This window comes from Sarcophilus harrisii, chromosome 1 (assembly GCF_902635505.1).
Source record: "Sarcophilus harrisii chromosome 1, mSarHar1.11, whole genome shotgun sequence".
Taxonomy (NCBI): Eukaryota; Metazoa; Chordata; class Mammalia; order Dasyuromorphia; family Dasyuridae; genus Sarcophilus; species Sarcophilus harrisii.
Genome location: NC_045426.1, coordinates 251,189,932 through 251,212,446, shown reverse-complemented (window position 1 = coordinate 251,212,446; position 22,515 = coordinate 251,189,932). Strand labels below are relative to the sequence as shown.

General features: G+C 36.3%; 1 protein-coding gene across 2 annotated transcripts in view; it reads right to left on the bottom strand.

Annotated features, from left to right (window-relative positions):
• PCSK5 (proprotein convertase subtilisin/kexin type 5) overlaps positions 1 to 22,515 on the bottom strand; it is a 611,928-nt gene that overhangs the window by 221,590 nt on the left and 367,823 nt on the right. For both annotated transcript variants that reach the window (XM_031939641.1, XM_031939639.1), the window contains exons 11-12: positions 6,127 to 6,244; positions 278 to 466 (exon numbers count right to left, since the gene is read on the bottom strand). In XM_031939641.1, coding sequence (XP_031795501.1) covers positions 278 to 466; positions 6,127 to 6,244 — 307 coding nt within the window. The remainder of the gene's footprint in view (positions 1 to 277; positions 467 to 6,126; positions 6,245 to 22,515) is intronic.

Genomic DNA, 22,515 nt, shown 5'->3' with positions numbered 1-22,515 from the left:
CCTGTAAAGTAGTAGCAGAAGTATTATTACCCCGATTTTACAGATGAAGACACTGAAGGTCAAAGAGGTTGAGGAACATATACCTATGGTCAAATCTATGGTTAACATTTATATCTTCTCTCTTTTTTACTATTTGGTTTTTTAAAAATAGTTTTTTATTTCATCAAATACATGAAATCTCTAACACTGGTTCCATTTTTACAGCTGTGATCTGTGATCCCAGAAATGTATAATACACAGGATGAAAGAGATTAAGGCAGGAGAACCATAAGCCTACCTGTTGGCTAACAGTTGGGATCTGGTTCCTGAAGGTGAGGTCAGGTAGATGGCCAGATCTCCCCTTCGAGGGTGGGTGATGGTGATACGTACAACCACATGCTCCAGGTAGTTCACATGGTGGTTGGGGTTGTCAGAGCAGCCAGAAGCTTTGTAAATGGAGCGGACAGCACTGCTGGGTCGTATAGTTCTGCAATAGATGGAAAGTATCAACGTCAGTTACTATCCCTCATAGAACAAGAATGAGTAACACATCTAGCCATCAACCTCAGAGTGTGAAGCTTGTCTTTGATTGTTCTGGGCCCAAAGCTTAAGAAATGATAACAGTGTCATTTCACAGATATCAAAAATCAAAGAGTGAATTCAACAAGCATGTATGAGACACCTATTATGTGCAAAGCACTTTACTGGAAATTTGGGATAAACCCCCCAAGAAATACAAAATAATCATTGCCCTCAAGGAGTGTATTACACTCAGTCAGTCATAAAAAATTTATTAAGCACCTACTATGTGTCTGGCACTCTGCTATACTCTGAAGATGCAAAAAGTGATAGTTCTTATCTTAAGGAATTCACAATCCAGTGGGGGGAGACAACAAGCAAAGAAATAAGTGCAAACAAACTATATATAAGATAAGAAGAAAATAATGAAAAGAATTAAGAATTAATTGAGAATTAATAAGAACTAGAATTAAGAGGGATTAGAGAAAGCTTCCAGGAAAAAAAAATGAGATTTTATTTGGGATTTAGAGGAAGCCAGGGAGGTTAGTAGTCAGAGAAGGGGGAGCATTCTAGTAATTTAGCCCAGAGGCAAGAGGAGGAGTGTCTTGTTCCTGGAACAGCCAGGAGATGAATGTCACTGGAGTATGTGTTGGGGAACAAATTGTAAGAAGACTGAAAGGTAGGAGGAAGTTAGATTATGAAGGGTTTTGAATATCAAACAGAGAATATTGTATTTGATCTAGGAGGTGACAAGAGAGTCACTGAAGTTTATTGAGTAGGGGAGGGTAACATGGTCAGACCTGACTACACTTTAGGAAAATCACTTTGGTAGCTGAATGGAGGATGGATTAGAGTGAGGAGAGACCAGGGGCACGTGACCCAGCTAGGTCTTTGCAATAATGAAGGTGCTAGGTGATAATGCTGATCATATTGGAGGAGAAAAAAGAACATATTCAAGAGATGTTGCAAAGATGAAATGGATAGGCTCTGACAACAGTTTGGATAGGAAGGGATGAGGAGCTGAGGATAACAACTAGGTTGGTAGCCTGGGAGATGGAAGAATAGTATAGTCCTTGACAGTAATGAACAAGTTAGGGGGAGGGGGAAAGGCAGAAGGAGAAAGGTAATAGTTTCTGTTTCAGATATGTTGAGTTTAAGGTATCTTTTGGACATCCAGTTTCAAATGTCTGAAATGCAGTTGAATATGTGGGATTGGAGGTCAGTGGAGAGTTTAGGTCAGGCTAGCTAGAGTTTAAAATCATCAGCATAGGAAAGGTAATCAAACCTATGGGAGTTGACGACATCACTAAATGAAGTAGTATAGAGGGAGAAGAGAAGAGGGTCCAGGATAGAACATTGAAGGACACTTCTGGTTAGATGGCATGATCCCCATAAGGAATCCAGTGAAGAAGACTGAAAGGAAGAAATCAGACAAGTAGGAGGAGAATGAGGAGACAGTCTTGTACTGAAAATCTAGAGCAAAGAGAGTATCAAGGAGAATAGGGTGATCACCAGATAGAGGCTATATAGAGATCAAAAAGATTTAATGATGAGAAAAGGCCATTGAGTTTAGCAATTAAGAGATTATTGGTAATTTTGGAAAAAGTGCTTTCAGTGGAATGATAAGGTCAGAAGCTGGATTATAAGGAAGAGACAAAGTAGAAACACGTATTATAGAAATCCTACCATTGCAGAATTTCTACTCTATTTTATTGTAGACATTCTACAAACAAATAAATGCAACATAATCTGAGCAAGGAGAGAATGTTAATGTAGCATCTCTAGCATTTGACACTGTTAACCTCATTCTCCTGTTAAATACTCTCTTATCAAGATTTTCAGACAATGATCTTTGGGTTCTCTAACCTATTTAACCAGTTTTCGGAATTTTTTTTGGGGGGGGATTAATCATCCACATCACACATTCTGATTATGAGAATACCCCCAAACTATGTTCTGGGCTCTCTCCCCTTCCCTCTTCTCCCCTTCTCTGTCTTTCTCTCTGTCTTTCTTTTCTTCTATTTCTCTATTCTTCCCTCCTTCTTTCTCCTCCTTATCCTTCTTGTTCTTCTCTGTCTCTCTGTCTCTCTGTTGGTGTGTCTCTGTCTCTCTGTCTCTTTCTTTCCCCCCCCTCACCCCTCCTCCCCAGCCAAATCTGTCTGTCTGTCTGTCTCCTTGTCTCTCTCTCTCTCTCTCTCTCTGTATCTATTTCTCTGTCTGTCTTATCAACTCTAAGCAAATAACTCATAGACTTATATGTTCATCTTTAATCTCTCTTCTGAGATCACCAAATACCTATTGGACATTTCAAACTGGATTTCACATGTCTTCAATTCAACATATCCCCAATAGAATTCATGTCCTCTCACTCCAAACTAACCCTCTTGACTATTTCTTTGGAGGGAAGCTTTACTTTACACTTTACCAACTTTATAACTTGGCTATATCCTTGATTCCTTACCCTTATTCATTCCATCTAGCCAGTCTGTTACCAAATCTTGATTCTAGTATCTTACATGTTATCCCTTGTTTACTCAACTAGCCACCATACTAGTTCAGGCCTTTATTATTTCTTGCTTGAGTTATTGCAATAGCTGTCATCAAATGACATTATTGCAATTGCAATTGATCTCCTTACTTAATATTTCTTTCCTTCCTATACAGTCCCCACATAAATTCAAAAACCACATTCTTTAAGTGTAGGATTATGCTACTCCTTTATTCAATAAGCTTCAGTGGCTCCCTGTTGCCTCCAGGCTGAAATATGAACTTTTCTCTTTATCACTGTTTTCCTTTACACCTTATGTTAAAGTCTTGCATAGATAATTCATGAGAGAACTCTTCCCCTGGTGGTGTGAAAATGGAGGATGTTTCTTAGCAGTCACAAATTTCCTTTAGTGATCAAGTGATTTAATCTACTACTACCCCCTTATTTTACAGATGAGGAAACTGAGGTCAGAGATTAAGCAGTCTATTTAAGGCCTAATAAATGGGAAGCAGCAAAGCTGAGATTTAACCACAACTTTGTTTTGATTCCAAATCCCACAGCCTTTTCACTGGCATCACAATGAGATCAAATTGTGAGTATTGTAGATAGACAATCATGGGTCCTTTTATCATATAGGTTAAAACTAGGCTTAAGAGATCATTTCATCTAAACTTTTCATTTAACAGAAGAGAAAACAGAGGACCAGAGAATTGGGATCATTTGTTTAAAGTTGCCCAGGTAGTAAGTAACAGAACTGGGGTTGGATGGAGGTCAGATATTCTGACTTTAGCAGGCAGGTAGGTGACCTAGAGTCAGGGAAGATCAGAGTTCAAATCTAGCTGGAGACATTTACTAGCTAGCTGTTTGATCTTGGGCATGTTATTTAAACTCTGCTTCAGTTCCTTCAAGTATATAAGAAAGACAATAGCACCTACTCTGAAGGTTGCAGTGATCACCAAATGACATAAATCTCAACAAATACATAGCAAGGTGTCTGACACATAATAGGTACTTTATACATGCATTTTTCCTTTAGATAAAACGTTCTTTGTACAACACCCATGTCATGGGAGAATATTAGATCATGTACTACTGAGTAGAATAGAAATCCCAGGAGGGATAATTGTAAAGGTGCCAGGTGCCTTCTTTGGTATTATAACTGAGAAAGAAAAAAGAAAAGTAAAACAAAATTCTTTTTCATTTTATCCTCTTCTGCTTCTTCAATTGGGTCTACATATCTCTTATAACTAAATTACTGGCCTTCTAATTGAGTGACCTAGAGAAGAAGTCCTTACACTACTTTTGGCTTTGTGGTTCTTGGATTTAATCACAGGATTCTAAAGTTAATGAGAGGGAGGAGAAGAATGCATCTCTTCTGTTTGGACAGGTTAACTCAATGATAGCTAGTCTAGTTTCCAGTCTTTCCTTCCTATCAGAAAAGACAACTTAGGATAAAAACAGCAGGCACTATTAAAATGACCAAGACTAACCATTCTTCACAAAGCAACTAGGTGATGCAATGGATGGAGTCATGAATCCTGGAAGACTCATCTTCCTTAATCTAAATCAAGTCTCAGATATGCATTACCTATGGGACCCTGGGCAAGTCACTTAAACCTGTTTGTGTCAGTTTCCTCATCTGTAAAATGAACAGGAGAAGGAAATGGCAAACCTTCCAGTATCTTTGCCAAGAAAAACATAAAGGGGGTCACCAAGAATCAGACATGGTTGAAATGACTGAACAACAAAACCATGCTTCCCCTGAATCCATCACTGCCATCACTCTCTCTGGGAAAATCCTGCAGACACAAACTTGCACATCTAACATCTGCATATTTGATCTTGCAGCCTTGGAACTGATTGTTACATTTTTTTTTCCTGAGGCAATTTGGGTTAAGTGACTAGGATCACACAGCTAGGAAGTGTTAAGTGTCTGAGACAAAACAAAACTCAGGTCCTCCTGACTTCAGGGCTGGTGCTCTATCCACTGTGCCACCTAGCTTTTGCTAGCTACATATTCTTTATGCAACTTCATGGAGAAATTTTGGAAAGGTCTTAGCTGACTAATTAAATATATTTTTTTCATCATACAAACAATTTCGCTTTTTGAAAAACAAACTTATTCAGAAGTCCTGAGTTTGAAGACTGACTCTGACTCCATCTGAGTTATTCTATGCTATTTTAATTTAATTTTAAATATCTCCCCCATTAGAATGTAAAGTTCTTCTCCATATAGCTACAAGGGTATGGAACTTGAAGAACCATTTATATAATAATAACTTTCTAAAGGCAAACTACTTTGAAAGACTTAAGAACTATGATTAATGCAGTAACCAACCGTAATTCCCAGAAGATCAGTGATGAAGATCAATGCTATCCACCTCCAAACAGAAAGGGAAGGATCCAAGATGCAGAATAAACAACATATTTTCAGACATGACTAATGGGAGAATTAATTTTGTTTGACTATGAATATTTGTTAGACTTTCTTTTTTTCTTCCTTTGTTCTGTCATTCCTTTATTTCTGTCCTCCCTCTTTTTCCTTCCTCTCTCCCTTCCTTTTTTTCTACCTTCTTTTCCTTCCTTTCTCCTTCCCTCCCTCCCTCACTTCCCCCTTCCTTCTATCCCTCCTTTCCTTCCCTCCATCCCTCCTTTCCTTCCCTCTATCCCTCCTTTCCTTCCTTCCTTTCTTCCTTCCTTCCTTCTTTCCTCCCTACTTCCTTCTTTCCCTCCCTCCCTCCTTTTCTCCCTCTCTATCTTCCTCTCTCACTTTTCTCTTTCTCTTGTCTCATTCTGTTGCTCTCTGTTCCTGTCTCTCTCTTTCAATAGAGGGAAAGAAAATTAGCAGAAAAGAAAATAAATTCTTTTTAATTGAAAAGCAAATTTAAATAAAAAAAGAAGACAATGGAAGCTCTTTGAGGGCAGGGACTGTGTTTCCACTTCATCTTTTTAACTGAAGTGCATCACACATAGTAAATCCTTACTAAATATTTTGTTGATTTATTGATGTATTAACCTGAGATTCTATTCATTGCATGGAACAACCAGCTTGGACAACTAACCAAGACATTTATTAAAAACTAGTATATGAGAAATAATTGAAGACATTATTATCGTATATGTCAGTTTCAGGGTATTACTTGATTTGTCGGTCGGTGCTCTCCACACACACATGCTGCTGGGGGACAGTAGTCCACTTTTCCGCTTCCATCACCATGGCTTCTGCATCCATCAGTCCAAATCCATAGAGGTGGCTCACTGTGGAAGGTGAACAAAATGGTAACGCTTACAGGAAGGAAACATTTAGAAAAAAATTTAGATATCACCTTTTTGACCCACATAGACTATTGGATTTAAGAACCAATTGGGAAAAGGTATCAATTGACAGAATGTCTTCATTAATTGCTTAAATGTTTCTTTTACTTAAATGTCCTTAGTCATGGAGTGGTAACTTCTTTCTATAGATTCCACAAGTTGAAACAGTTATCTATTCTAAAGAGATGAAACAATATATTTCATATTGTTCCATCCTCAACAACAACTTTTTATCATCAATAACTACTTTTCATAGTGTTAAGTATTAATGGATAGGATAGCTTGAAAGCAAGACAATCTACTATACTTTCAATTTTAGCTAGCAGTTAAGTTAAATGCCCCCAGAAGATACGGTTATCTTTCTTTCTTTCTTTTTTTTTCTTTTAGGAAAAGAATTAATTCAACTCCATGAATTGAAAAGAGATGAAGGCCTCTGGATTTTTGTGAGATAACAATATTAACAATAACTCATTTATTTAGTCCTTTAAGGTTTATGAATCACTTTATATACATTGTTATTTTTCCTTTGCAACAACCCTGTGAAGCAGGTGGTGTTATTACTATCCTAATTTTACAAATGGAAGTACTAGGGCTCAGAGAGATTAACTGCCTTTACCCTAAGACACTTTAATGACAGATCTCATTGATTTTTAAGATGAATTTAACATCACTACCAGGAAAATACATCAGAATTTCCAAGTGTTTGGTTTTTCATTCCAAGTTAATTTTAAACTCTGTATTTCATGATCCTGTAAGGGTAATCTGTTCTCAGTCTCTCTGCTCAAATTTACCCTCATATCATTGCCAAACGGATCACCTAAAACTTGGCTTTCATCACCAACACTCTCTTATAGGAAACCCTTTAATGGTTCCCCACTGATCGTAGGGTAAATCCCATACTCCACATCTCAGATTTTTAAGGATCTTTATAATTAGGCCCCAACTTTATTTTTCACTACTCCCTATTGCAAATATTATGCCAACCAGATGGATCCACTCAAAGTTTCCTGAACACATTTTGCTCATTTATGGCTTTTTTTTCTTTTTGTACATGTTATAATCTTCCCTCATATCCATCTCTTCCCTCAAACACTACTTCTCCTGATCTTCAATGTTAGCATGCTTCCTCCTAACTATACTTCCTCCTAACTACTTTGTATTTAACTATTTTGCATTTATTATCTTTATATATATATATATATATATATATATTTTTTTTTTTTCCTGTACCTACCTACAAGGACACCCATTGTCAGCCAGGAGAATACATGCTACTTGAGAGGAGACATTGTTTAACTGCTATTAGTTCTATTGCCTTGAACAATTCCAGACACATTGTAAGCATTTAAAAGATTTTTTGTTGGATGATTCAGCTTCTTCCTGAAATGTCTTCTCTGTCTCTCTATTGACTAATCCTATCCATGAATTAGGGTCTAGCTCATTACTGATGGGTCTTTACTATTTTTCTAGAGCAATGGAAAAAAAAAACTTAAATTTACTTTAAGCTTTGTAATGTGATTTTCTCACAACAATTCTGCAAGTGTTGTTTGTTGTTGTTGTTATCATTATTTTATTTTATGCCTGGACCTATGATTCTATAATTTCATCATAAGGTGGGAACTTCTGCTGGGGAAACTAACTCCAATCAGCAATAGAGATGCAGATGACCTCAAATCAGTCAGTCAGTCCCTCAATAAGCATTAAACAAACACCCCCTATTCATCAGACACTGTGTTAAGACTGTGACTTTTGCACCATAGATTGCTGCTTGGAGGCACTGAAATTTTTTCCCATTGTTATATAGCTTCTTTGTACCAGGCAGAAGACTAATCTATTTACATACACCCTGTTGCCTCCAACCCTTATCTTAGGAACAAATGAAACAGGGTGCTAGAAGTAAATTGGTTTCAGGATTATAGAGCTAATAAGTGTGTAAATTGGGATCTGAATTCAGGGCTCCTTACTCTAAGTACAATCTTTGCACAGTACATCAATATGGCTTCTAAATATCTTTCTATGGTCTGTGAACTTATGTGACTTTATGCAATTCACATTTAAGTCCAATAGTTTCTTCTATTAGAGTAGTCTTCTATCTCATTCAGACTCTCGCATTGTTAATATACTGATTTCTTAAAATGCACCTATGCTTTATCTCCTTTTTGCACTTGTATTTGAACTTTAATCAAAACAAGAATCTTTAGCCAAATCTCATTAAAGACATAAGGTTATAGGTATATATAACTGCCTAGAGTGGCTGCCACAAATTTAAATCTTTGCATATTGGGATATATTTCAGGGGGTTAGGAAGATAAGAAGGACATAATTAAAAGGGAAAGACTTTTAAAACTCTAGAGGTAGTGTATTGATAAATCAATACAGACTGAAGCATGGCACATCTCTCAGGAAAATGTACATGAACAGTGTTTTTAAAAAGTATTCTCCAAAAAGTAGAACAAATATTTCCAACCAGACTGCATAGAGGATCTGGGAATCACCTCACCCTTCCCTAATCAATGTCAAAGTAGAACAGTACATGGGGACAAGCATTGTCATGGGGACATTTATTCATTCACTCAACAGGCACTGTGCTCAACACTGGATACATAAAGACAAAAACAGCAGAGCCTTTGAGGCTTACATTCTTCTGGAGCAAACATATACACCAATAAATAAATACAAAATATGTATATTGTATTGGGAAAGTCCCTCCCCTTGAGGAATTTACAACATATCTGTGCTGAGCACAGTGCTTGATACTCAGTGGTCATTTAAAACATGCTTGTTGATGGGTTGATGAGAAACACATTCAGAAATTAGTGAAAAATAAAAGTGATTTGATTCAAGGTCAGGAGAGGATGCTAAAAATTGAAAGTATTGGTGATGAATTTGAAGTTCAGCATCAAATAATAAGATTTATGTTCAGGCATCCAATGAGGACATTTAGAAGAACAACTAGCACCAAATATTGGGATTTGGCACTAAATGTTTGAGTTCAGTCATGTGACAAATTCACAATAGTCATTCTCTTTGGCAAAAGGTAGGTTTATTTATGAGAAAAGATTACAGACAAAATGAAAAGATATAACAGACACCAGGAACAGTAAAGATTAGATAGATTTGGAGAGATATAGTTAGCAAGGAAAAGGGTTTTCAACAGTTAACAATGGAAAAGACAAATTCCCTAGTGGAACTCACAATTAACTAGGAGAAAGAGAATACTCCATTAGATAGGAGTTTACCACTGATCGACAGGCTAAATTCTTAGAGAAGGTTAGCATCCTAAAAGGGTTTGTTAGCTATAAAAAGGAAAAATACATCATGAGGCAGAATGCTGTGTAGAAGGCTAATTCAAAAGGGATTCAGCAAAGATGGTGTGGAATAAGCAGATTTATAGGGGGAATTTAACTTCAAGGGTTTGGTATCAAAAAGTTGGCTTTCTAAATGGAAATGGTAAGGTAGAGTTACACAAGATCTTCACAAATGTGCTGAGCTGATCCCCATCAGTGCCCCTCCTTGGATTGCCTCAGACAGTAATTTTATCAATACTTTAGGCTGTCTCTGTCAACCCTAACTAGTACTCAGGACCTGATCAGTCAGAAAAGCTCTTATTTAAGAGATGGAACTCAAGCTATATCTGAAAAGAAAGTTATGAAAAAAGCTTTTTCTTTTAGAGAAAGAAGTGAAGAAGTATATTTTAGGTATGGGAGATAATTTACAAAAAGGCTCAAGAGGTAAAAGATGGAATACCATAAAGGATGAAGACACTTATTTACTCACTAGTTAAAGTGATTGTAAATCTAGTAACTAAGTTAAGTAATAGATTTAAGTGATACCACCAAATTCTATAGGCATGTTATACTTATTAAAACCAATAAAGAAAAGAGAAGTTTAGGGGAAACCATTATGGATTATTTTTTTTTAAAGTAGAGAAATGATTTCCTTCCTACCTTATTATCAATCCTGCATCCATGAAGTATTAAATGGAGAATTAAAGAAAAGACTATGGGGTAACTTGTATTACAGATAGGAATGTTTAGGAGGCTAATAAAAGTAGAAAGCTTTCCCACTCTTCTTCAATTTATTATCTTCCCTGCTATTTTCAATATCTTTCCTTCTCTCTATCCTTTATTCCTGACCTTTCCAACCTCAATCCCTTCTATATCCACCCCTGGCTAAACTTTCCTCCATGAAAACAATTAGTCAACTTATCTCTGGAACACTTTGGGGATGAGCTGCCCTGATTTGTGTGGATGTGATATAAACTCACTTCATTGTAGCTTCTTAGCCCCAGACTATCCCATCAAGTCACCTCCCAGGAAATAGGGCCTTCCTATTTCCACTGTCAACTTGTGTGCACCCTTCAACCTCTACCTTCTTTTGACTGGAATAGTAATCAATCTGATGTTATCACTGCTGTTTGAAGGGAAATGGCAATCAATTGCCTTAAGGAAGAATTTAAACTGCAACTTCTCAGACCAAAATCTCTTCTTTGGTTCCCCATTTCAGTATATGTGTTGCCTTCCTCTATTAAAATGTCAGCTCCATGAGGGTAGGAATTGTCTTACTTCTGAATTTACATCCCCCAGGACCTAGCACAGGGCCTGGCATATAACAGGCCCTTAATAAATGTTTTTTCATTCATTCATTTCATTTGAGAACCTCAGAATTCACAGATGAAGGTATTCCCTTTTACCAACTATATTGGCAGCCTCTCTACAACTTAAGAGGGAAATAGTCTTTGAGGGTTGCTTTGGTCTGAAAATTTGTCATTCAGTGACTAGCAAGATGATGAATTTCTTTGAACTTAGTTAAGCTGCTTTTGTAAAGTCCTGCTTTAATGTCTCATCATAAAATGGAGTTGACCGTGTGGTCAATCCTCTCCTCCCAAATCAAGTGAATTTGTCTCAGGTGCTAGAATTTCTAGATGGGCTCTCCTCTCTTGTATGACAGTTGGGGAGGAGGGAGGAACTATGAGTATTTAATATGGTATACACTGTTAAAATGTAATTGCTATGTCAAACAACTCTGTGTAACGGAGGAAGGATTAAGAGGGTATTTAGGGTTATAAAAAATAAAAGGTAGCTAGCTATACATAACCATACACCAACACATATATTTAAAAATTTAAAAATAAAACAAAATAACCTAAAAATATATATATGAATACTAAGGACTAAAACTGGGTGGAGAGAGAGAGTCTGTTCAGAAACCTACATGTCATAAGGGGAATGGGGTGGGGGGGAGGAACCAATAAACAGTAATGAATTGCTTTAGTTCCTGCTTTAAGTTTTATAAAGCATTCCATTTATATTCTTTATTTTGAGCTTAACAATGAGGCTGTGAAGTTGGTACTCTTGGAGATGCTATTAGTTTTATTTTATAGATGAGGAAACTGAATCTCAGAGAGTTTATAGAATTATAGATTTATAGGGAGAAGGGATCTTAAAGGCCATTGAGTTTAAACCCATCATTTACATGTGTGGTTCACATGTTCAGGTTCAAAGAATTTAAGTGAATTGCCCAGATCCACACAGTCCTCTAGTAAATTTGTGCATGGGTCTTTCTGACTCTAAATCCAGTCTTCTTTCTATTAGTTTATGAAATAAACTGCTCAGAAGAGTACCATTTCAGGAAAAATGTGTGGGACGCTATTCAATTTAGTCTATATGGGTTTTTAATCATTGGACAATAGGTTACACATATGTTGTGCCACAAAAACAAGCTCCATTTCATCATCCCATGGATCTGTCAGATTAATGGATGATCCATTCTGTATTTTTGGAAACACTTGTGGTAAAAGTCACTGAAGTTTGTCCCAACTTGGCCCATGTCTGAACATACTGGCTTAAGAGAAAAGACTTTCCAAGCCAGACTGGCAAGTCATTTTAATGCACAGTTTCTCCTGATTGGACTAAATTGTCAGGTAGGTAGGAAGACATGGAAAAACAGACATGTTTTCATTAGTTTTAGTTGAGTTTGAGATGAAAATAGAAATGCTGAGAACTGACCTTTAAACACAACTATCTATTTGGGAGAATCCAATTCACTTCAGGAAAGCAGCTATAATTTACCTAGGGCACAGTCCCAGGTAGAATGTTTAGGGGCATAAACAGAACTATAGATAGATACTGATGAAAGGAATCTTTAAATATCAACTCTATTGAATCTTCTTTCAAAAGTTTAAGCATCTCTGAGGGACTATCAGGGTGTCTGGCATAAAAAGAATATTTAGACAGGGCTTCTGTTTAAGTTATACATTTTTATATTTAATAAGATTAGTTTTCTGATTATCCCTCCCATCTCTTTGCCTTTATATAGGTTTCCCCATCCTTAGAATGCATTCATTACCTTTTCACTTCTGGGTCAGATATTATTTCCTAAATAAATTCTTTCTTGATGTCCCTAATTTTTAGTAGGGAAATCACTTCTCAAATTATCTTATATTTGTATTATCTGGGTGCATGTTGTATCTTCTATTAAAATGGAATCTTCTTGAGATACCATCTTTGTCTTTGCACCCAGACCTTCTAGCATAGCACCTTATATAGAGCAGGTCAGAAATAAATGTTGAATGAATACTGGATGGTTAGTTCATGAAAATTTTGACTATTATTTAAAGAAGTTATTTGTGTTTTATTTTCAAATTTATTTTATTTGAAGAAACAGAATAAGCAAAAAGAAAAACAGAAAAAAATACAAAACAAAATGAAACAAAACAAAAGAGAATATTATCATATTCCCAGCAGAATGTCAGGGAGCATTCAAAATATATAACAACAAATACCAATTTAAGAAAGTATATTTATATTAGTAGAAGAAATTATATTCATGAGTGTCCATCTTTTCTTTACTTCCTTCTAAATTGTTCTTTTGTTCTCTGTTATACAACTTATTTAATTTATTCTTTTTTCACCCTTTCCTCCCCATTCAGACTATGGTTAAGAAAAGATACACATAAATACATATGCATATATAAGAAAAGATACATATAAATACATATATATATATATATATATATATACACACATATACACACATACTCCAAGTAGACTATGGTTAAGAAAGAATACACACACACACACACACACACACACACACACACATATATACACATACACAATATAGACACACATATCTCCTTTTCATTCCAACTACCCCCACCCCCAAGCAAGTTACAGTTAAGAAAAGATATATTTATGTAGACATATATAGATATATACATATGTAGACACATTCACACATACATACCCTACATACACACATATTTCCTATCCCTTCTGACTCTTTCATTAAATTCTGCTCCATAACTTGCCTTGCTATTACTTAATATCTCTCCCCATCCAAGGATCCCTCCCTTGTCTTCTTCCCTCACTCTTTGCTTCCCTATCCATCTTTCTCTTCCTCTTACTTCTTTATAGATTTTGGAGAGTGCTATACCCTTCATGGTATACATGTAGTGTTACCTATTGAACCCATTCCTAATGTGACTAAGTTTTCAGAACTATGAGCTCTCTTTCCCTCTCTAATAACTGTCTATTCTTCCTCTGTACTTCATTTGTATAACATGATTATTATTTTTACATTTATTCTGCCAATCTTTTTTTTGAGCTTACCCTATTGTTGATGTAAATATTAAACATAAAGTATACATTTTCCATGTAAGAAACTGTAGAGGCCTGAAACTCTTGAGTAGATACACTAAGGTCAGGACTAACTACCGATTGGACAATACTCTACGGGCATATGCTTGGAAAATGGTCCTTCCCACTACCCTGTGCTGGTTCTAATGATTGGTGTATACAGAGGATTGTAGGAAGGACTAGGGGGTGGAGTAAGATGAGCCAGAGTCACTTTTGCGGTGGACAAGGAAGAAGGTAGTTGCTGAGATCCTACTTCCATCCCTTCACTTTTACCCCTAAAGACCAAGAATAAAGACAAGGACTTTTGCTTATCCTGACTCCAACTGATTCTAAGGTATCCTGGGTGCTAGAATGGTCATCACAAGAAACCATAAACACATGTCTGTGTTTAAACAGTTTGTCCATGCCGAGTTCCTTAAAATTACTCTTTGATATTGGCTCTTACATGTTAAATTTTCTGTTAAGTGTGGGTTTGGTTGATAGAAAGTCCTCAAAATCTGCAAGTTTGCTAAATTTCCATTTTTTTTCTCATTCAAAATTATAGATAACTTTGCTAAATATGATATTTTTGGCCACAGGTCTCATTTTTTGATTGTTTGTAAATATGATTTCAAGACCTGCAGTGTTTTATTGTAGCTGCTAAGTCTTGTACAATTCTAATAGCAGCTCCAGTATATTTGAATTATTTTTTTCATGTTTCTTGCAAAATATTCTCTTCCTCCCCCCCACTCGGGGGGGTCTTGAAATTCAGCAATAATATTCCTATGTGTTTTCCACAAAGGATTTCTTTGAGGTGATGGTCGGTGGATTAAACTTTCCCCTTATCTTCTATCATTCTAGGACAATTTTCTAGGATTATTTCCTGCATTATTGTGTCAAAGTTCTTTTTTTGTTCACAACTTTCTGGCAATCCAATTATTCTTGTAGTTTTTCTTCTTAATCTATTCTCCAGATCTGTTGTTTTTCTTATGAGATGTTTCACATTCTGTTCTATTTTCTCATTTTTTATAATCTGTTTTGTTATTTCTTGGTCTCATAGCTTCACAGGTTTCCCTTGCCTGATTCTAATCTTCAAAGAGTTATTTTCATCTTTGAGACTCTGTACCTCCTTTTCTAGTTGGTTAACTCTTTTTTTCATAAGCTTCTTGTTTTTCTTGAATGGTCTTTATTTTTATTTTTAAAACAAGTTTTCCCTCAATGTCTCTCATTTGATTTTTGAATTCTTTTTTGAGTTCTTCTATAAACTCACTGTGAGCCCACAGCCAGCAGTGCCCTTACCCAACTGCTTCTACACTCACCAGGTGCTGGTTCCTTTTTGCCCAGAGCTGCATCTCAGCTGGACAGCTAGGCCTGGCATTCCCAATCAGTCAAGGATCAGAGATTCACTCTGTCTTCCCAGACCCAAACCCCAACTCAACAAACAGTCCCGAAGGTGACCATCTCTGTGGTTCCTACTGAGGTTCACACCCAGTTTGAGGGTTCTCCACTTAAGGGTTCTGCAGAGCTAGCCCAGACATGTTTGCACTTCAGACAATTTAATCCCAGCCATGGTCTTTATTTGTATTTTGTTGGGTTATATCAGGAAAAGCCTGTTCTGCCCCATCTTCCTGGGTTTTCACCAGTCTATGTTCACCCTGAGGCAAAAAATTTGTTCTATTTGTGGGAGAAATAGGGAGAGCTAGAAATTTACTAGCCTACTCTATCATCTTCCCAGAATCTTCCCTATAAAGGTTATTTGTTAATAATAAAGAAAGAGCTGGTTCATTAATGATAATGGTTTTATCTCTTCAGAGATTGTTTGTCTTTTGATGTTCGAGGCCTATGATATCAGGGAGGTGATACTATGACATGCAAGTGCTTATGAAAATGGAACAATTACCTAATAGTGACCAGAAATGCAGTCATACTGCAAGGTATCACCTACTGGTAAAACATGGTAACAGTACTTAAACAGGGAGGGAACTTTGGTTTTTAAAATATAGTCAACTAATTTCTTTATTTAACTAATTAACATTTTTGCAGGGCAACTGGGGTTAAGTGACTTGCCCAGGGTCACAAAGCTAGGAAGTCTTAAGTGTCTGAGGCCATATTTGAACTCAGGTTCGCCTTTCTCTAGAGCTGGTGCTCTATTCACTGCACCATCTAGCTGCCCCTTGAAGAAATAATTTCTTGAGAATAAGATAGACAGAGGAGTTTGGAATGGTATGTAGCTAGCTGGGTCAATGACTAGAGCACTACTGGACCTGGAATTAGAAAGGCCTGAGTTGAAACCAGGCTTGGACACTTGTGTGACTCCTGGCATGTCCCTTAATCTCTGTCTGCCTCAGTTTCCTCAATTGTAAAAAAGAGAGTAATAATAGCATTTGCCTCTAAGAGTGGTTGTGTGTATAAAATGAGATATTTGTAAAGCACAGTGCGTGGTATATAATAGGAACTTAATAAATGCCTGTTTTTTTCCTACTTCATTTAATGAACAGCTTCCTAATTGGAATCCTTGGTATTGATGGGAATGTGGGAAAAATTTAGAGGGGGAAGGGAAAGGAATAAACACATATATAATACCTACTAAATACAGATATTGTGCTGAATGTTTTATAATTATAATCTCATCTGACCTTCAAAACAACACTACAGTTTTCAAGCTGTTTTATCACCAGTTTACAGTTGAGGAAGCTGAGCCAAATAGAAATGAACTGACTTGTCCAGAGTCATGTAACTAGTAAAATTATTGAAGCAAGATTTGAACTTGGGTATTTCAGATTTTAGGCCCAACCCCCAATGCACTGACTCATTTAGCTGCCTTTAGAGGTCAGAGAATCAAGCGCTTCCATTTTACAAATGAAGAAACTGAGACCCTGAGAGGCTAACTTGCCCAAAGAATAGGATAATATACAACAATGCAAGGATCTGAATCCTAGTCATCCATGTCCAAATCCAGAGTTTTATAATGTTTCTACCAAAATAATGAATATCAGAATTAACAAACAAAGAATTTGGCCAAATTATTTGATGAAATACAGATACTGATGTCTATATTGTCCACTATTATGTTAGAGTAATAATTGCTAAATTCTAGGCCACTAATTATGGCAAAGAGACTGGAGTTATTTGCCATTTCCTTCTCTAGCTCATTTTACAAATTGAGGAAACTGAGGGAAACAGGGTTAAGTGACTTGCACAGGGTCATATAACTAGTAAGTGTCTGAAGCTACATTCAAATTCAGGACCTTCTGACTTCAGGTCTTCTACTCCACTATACCATCTAGCTGCCCCATTTTAGGGATTGGGGAAAAAATCTTTAGGTTAGATAAAGAATGGAGCCAAATTATGTAAGACTTTGAAGGCCACACAAAGGAGCTGTACAGTGCCTGTATTAACAACACGTTGTATTTCCAGTCTTCAACTCGACCAATGAATAAATCCCATTTCTCTTTAGTATATTTACAATAAAATTGGAGAGGAAAAGACCTACTAGTTTGAGGAGGTTGTTTATCAAGTGTAGTGTCAGAGATCAAAGAGAAGCCTGTAGCTTTTAAGATCTCTTTGAGTCTCAGGAAACCACCTGTTCTGCAATTAAAGCCATTACTTTATCCTTCTGTCTCCTCTTCACCTGCTAATCAAACTAGGCTAAGTGAAGAGAGTATTTCTTTTTCTTTATCTACAGGCATAATCTCTCCTCTACCTCTAGAAATCTCCTAGTCTATACAGATATTAAATCTATGTCTGACTTTTTTTCCCCCTGAGCTTTATGCCTGATTTTATTTATGCCTGATTTTATTTCCTTGAACTCCAGGCTACAAGTAACTATGTGGAATCTCTCCCTACCCAGATATCCCATCTCAAACTCAGTGCATTTAAAAATAAACACCTTTCTCCCTAAATTTGCCCTTCCTCTTGAATTTCATATTTCTGTCAGTGTCTTTACCTTTCACTATTCTTTGTTTATTATATAATCAATTCTTTTTACCTTTTGCAACTGCACCCTTTGTATTTACACAGTACAATTCCTCTTAATCACTAATTTGAACTTTTGTAATAATCTTCTAACAGTTTTTTCTTGCCTCTACACCCTTATCCTTTCCTCTCCTGACATGACATAGCCCCATAAGTACATTCTTTATATGCCATCAAATTAATCTTCATAATGCATGCATCTGGTTTTGCCATTTTTTAAATGGAAAATCTTTAGTGGCCCCCCATTGTCTACCAGTCTACTATCAAACTTCTTGGCCTAACAGTCCAATCTTTTCAGTACAATCAAATGGACTATAGTCTCTTCCTTCTAAGCACAACTATTGCATTAGCATCTCCATTTTCTTATCCCCCTACTTCGGAATGTCCTCTCAGTCCCTCTTAACAGGCTGAATTTTTTCCATTCTTATGGACCATACATTATCACTCGATCTGACCTATGTCCTGCCACTGGACTCCATTGAATGAGGTTGATAACTTTGCAAAGCTCTGCCTCACTTGAATCCTCTTCAGGAACCAAGAATGAACAACAACAAATGACAATCTTCCATTCTTAAATTTCCAACTCAAATTAGATTTCTGTGAATGCTCCCTTGATTTCTCCAATGGGTAGAGAATGATCTTTACTGCCCTTTTCACACAGAACTTTTTTTTGTACCTTACCAATGGACTCATCTCCTGATGAAACAAGAAAAACAGAACTTATACAGAGAGTTTTATATATTATTAGCATGTGCTGCAGTCATCTGTATCTGCATCATGTCATCCTACCAAAATGCAAGCTCTAGGAAGGCAGGAATCAGTGTCTTATCTGAACTTCATATTTCCTATAAACATAGTAAAGAGAAATAGGACTTATTCATTGGTAGAGTTGAATACTAGAAATGCAACTGTCATTAATACTGGCACTATGCAGCTCCTTCACAGCCTTACATAATTTGGTTCCATTCTCTTTATCCAATCTAAAGATTTTTCCCAATCCCTAAAATGAGGCACCTATAATGGATAGAGCATAGGTCTAAAATAAGGAAGAGCTGAGGTCAAACACATATTCCCTTTTGAGATCACAATGCTGCTGCTCATATTTTAAAGTAACCCAATTAAATTTTAACTGAAGTAGGTCGAATGGAAGATTAGGAAATAATGAAATGCTATAATACTCAGATGAAAACTTCTTTACAAAACATCTTCTGGAGAAAGTTAACAATTCCTAAATTTTAGGACATGATATTGGTTCATTGGAGTAGTGCCATTTAAAGACCAAATAAACAATTAAAGATAGAAACAGAAACCTTGATTTCCTAGGGCTGAAAAAGACATATAGTTCATCCTCTTGGCTCCAGGCATGTCCACACCTAAAACATTCCAGACAGATGAGACTCTGTCTTGTTTTGAAAGCTTTTAGAAAATATGAACCCTTACCTTCCTAACTCCCTTTCTCCATCATCTTTCTCTCTCACTCCCAAAGTGTTTTTTATTTATGAATACACTATGAAATGAATACCCTAAAGATGTGACAAAGGGACAAGATGATTATTTAGCATCCCAGAATTTTAGTTCAGAGCCAGCATTCATAGCCTTCTAGACTATTTTTGCAAAGTGCTTCTGGTATAGAAAGCAAGAAATCGAAGCCCCAGGGAGGAATGCACCTGTCTTTTTATGCCTGTGTGTTTTGTTTAAATCTCTAACACAAGTAACAAATCCGAGCCAAATCCCCACATGCCAGCCGTCACCAGGGTTGCTGAAGACTTTGCATGTCGGAAACCTTCCAGATGGCTGATAGTTGGCTGTGTGCTGGGTTTACACTTCAAAGTTTTTCTAGGGAAGGGTTTGGTCAGCAGCTGCAGGTAGTCAGACAAGCCCATCATTTAAAGGGACAAAGTAATGATAATTTAGGAAAACATGACAGAATTAGCAGAAGTAGCAGATTTCCCTCCTCTGCTATGGGCTCTTTTTCTACTTTGAGGAGAGTAAAGAGAAATATCAGATCTTTCTTAAGACCTCATACCTCCATTCACTTTCCCACTGATTAAGCAAATGTCTGAATCTTCTCAAAGTAAGTGTGTGGTGACTCAAGAAGGGGTGGAAACATTTTTTTTTTCCTTTTAGGGGGAAAGGGATGAGTTCAGAAAAAGGTAGGTTTGTTTTTGAAAGCACATCTAGAATTGTCATTGAGATAGTTTTCAGGAATTAACAACACACACACACACACACACACACACACACACACACCAAAATAAGATTACCTGTACTAGTAGAGTTCAGAATAAGGAGGTTCATTTGGTATCTGTTTGGTGATAACCATATTCATTCAGTCTCTTTATTATCCAGGGACCAAATATGCTATTAATTTATCAGTGGATTTTTTTTTTTATGAACAATGCTCCATTCCAATTTTTCTCATGTGGAAAGAAGCGCAGATTTAGAGCTGGAAGGGATTGTAGAGGCCATACAGTTCTTTCTTCCTTCCTTCCTTCCTTCCTTCCTTCCTTCCTTTCTTTCTTTCTTTCTTTTTTTTAGGCAATTGGAACACAGTGACTTGCTCAGGATCACATAGCTAGTAAGTGTTAAATGTTTTGAGGTCAAATTTGAACTCACATACTCCAGACTCCAAGGCCAGTGCTCTATCCACTGTGCCATCTAGCTGCTTCTACAGTTCTTATTTATAGATAACTTAAGAGTTTTGAACTTTTCCAGGATTCCATTCACTATGCTATATTATCTCTAAAATTTAAATTAGTTCATTGATTTTGCTTTCTGATAATGGTGATTTTACTATTAATGTCCTACCTACTGTTATGCCTCATCAGGAGGCATCTTCATTGGAGGTAATCTTCATTGAATTGAATACCAGAAGCTCTGATATAACCAACCTGGAAAGAACATGGATATGTCCAATGAGAAGGGAATAAAGAATACATACTAGTATAGCAAGCACCACCATATAAGATTGTAGAAGAGCTGAAGTGAAAATGACATTTTCAGAAGATACCAAGGAAACCAATTAGGTTAGGAAAAGATATGCTCCTATGCTTTTGCTATGCTATTGCATCCTGGGAAGCAATAGAAGATAATGTCTGATACAGCATGATCAGGAAGGATCTTAAAGGCCAGGTAAATAAATCTATATCTTTTCGTAGAGGTAATAGGAAACCATTGTAGGCTTCTGAGCAAAGAAGTGTTATGATAAAATTGGTGTTTGGAGAATATTTTACTGATAGGAGGCTCTCAAAGGATTGGAGTGGAAAGACTAGACGCAAGAATAAACAGATGGCAATAGACCAAACACAATATAATAGGTAGGGGTAGAAAGAAGAACGGGAAAGGATAGGATGAGGGAACAGCTATTATTTACAAAAGAAGAAGAATTATTATGTTCTGGTGACATTGAGTCTAACAAATAAAAGAAATGGGAGAGTAAGAAACAAAATTTAAGTTTAGAACCTGCATTTAAGATGGATCGTGGTGCCATAGATGAAAATAAGGAATTTGGGTTGGGAAACAAGTTTGGGGGGAGGAGAATATGAAGATAATAAGTTTCATTTTTTATATTTTGAATTTTAGTTGATGATAAGAATATCCAAGTGGAGATATACTGCTAAGGTCAGAAATAATGTTTTCTATTTGGAGTGAGGGCCAGCGATTTAGATTTTGCAGTCATGACTAAAGCTAAAAGATTTGATTCAATTCAACAAATTATTATTTTAGTGAATTTAATTCAGAATGAAAGGGCTATTCCTCAACTGGGGGAAATGACCAAAGAAATCATGATATATCATCAATGGAATGGAATGTCATTATACCATTGTCATAAGAAATGACAACAGAGACTGTATTAGAGAAACCTGAGAAGACTTGTATGTACTGATGGAGAATGAAATGAGCAAAATCAGGAGAAAAAATTATATTGCCACATTGTTGTTTTTTTTTTTTTTTAAGACAAAAGACAATTTAAAGATGTAAGAATTTTAATCAAGGCAATGACTAAGAGTAATTATGAAATACTAAAGATGAATCCTATTATCCATCTCCCAACAGAATGAGTGTCTTCAAAAGGCAGAAGGAAATTTTGGGATATGGACAAGATGGAGATTTTTTTAAAAAAATTAACTAATTATAGCTAAGACTGATATAGTGCTTATATGTGCCATGCATTTTCCTAAGCACTTAATAATTATTATGTGATTCTCACAATAATCCTAGGAGGTAGATGTTATTATTATCCTCATTTTATATAGATAAGGAAAGTGAGGTTAACAGAAATTAAGTGACTTATCTAGAGTCCCACAACTAGCAAATGTTTGAGCTCACTTAGATCTTTCTGACTCTTGTCCCAGAACTCTATCCATTATATCGCCTAGCTATATCCCAATCATTCATTTATTCAACTTTCCCCACTCCAATTTTTTTCCTACTACAGCTTTTGTTATGTTCAATTAGTTGTTTTTCAATACTATCTCTTTGTGATCCATCTTGTCAAAAATACTAAAGGGGTTTGTTATTTCTTTTTCCAGTTCATTTTACAGATGAGGAAACTGAGACAGAGTTAAGTGACTTGCCCAGAGCTACAGCTAGTGTCTGAACTTTTTCTACTACTTTGAT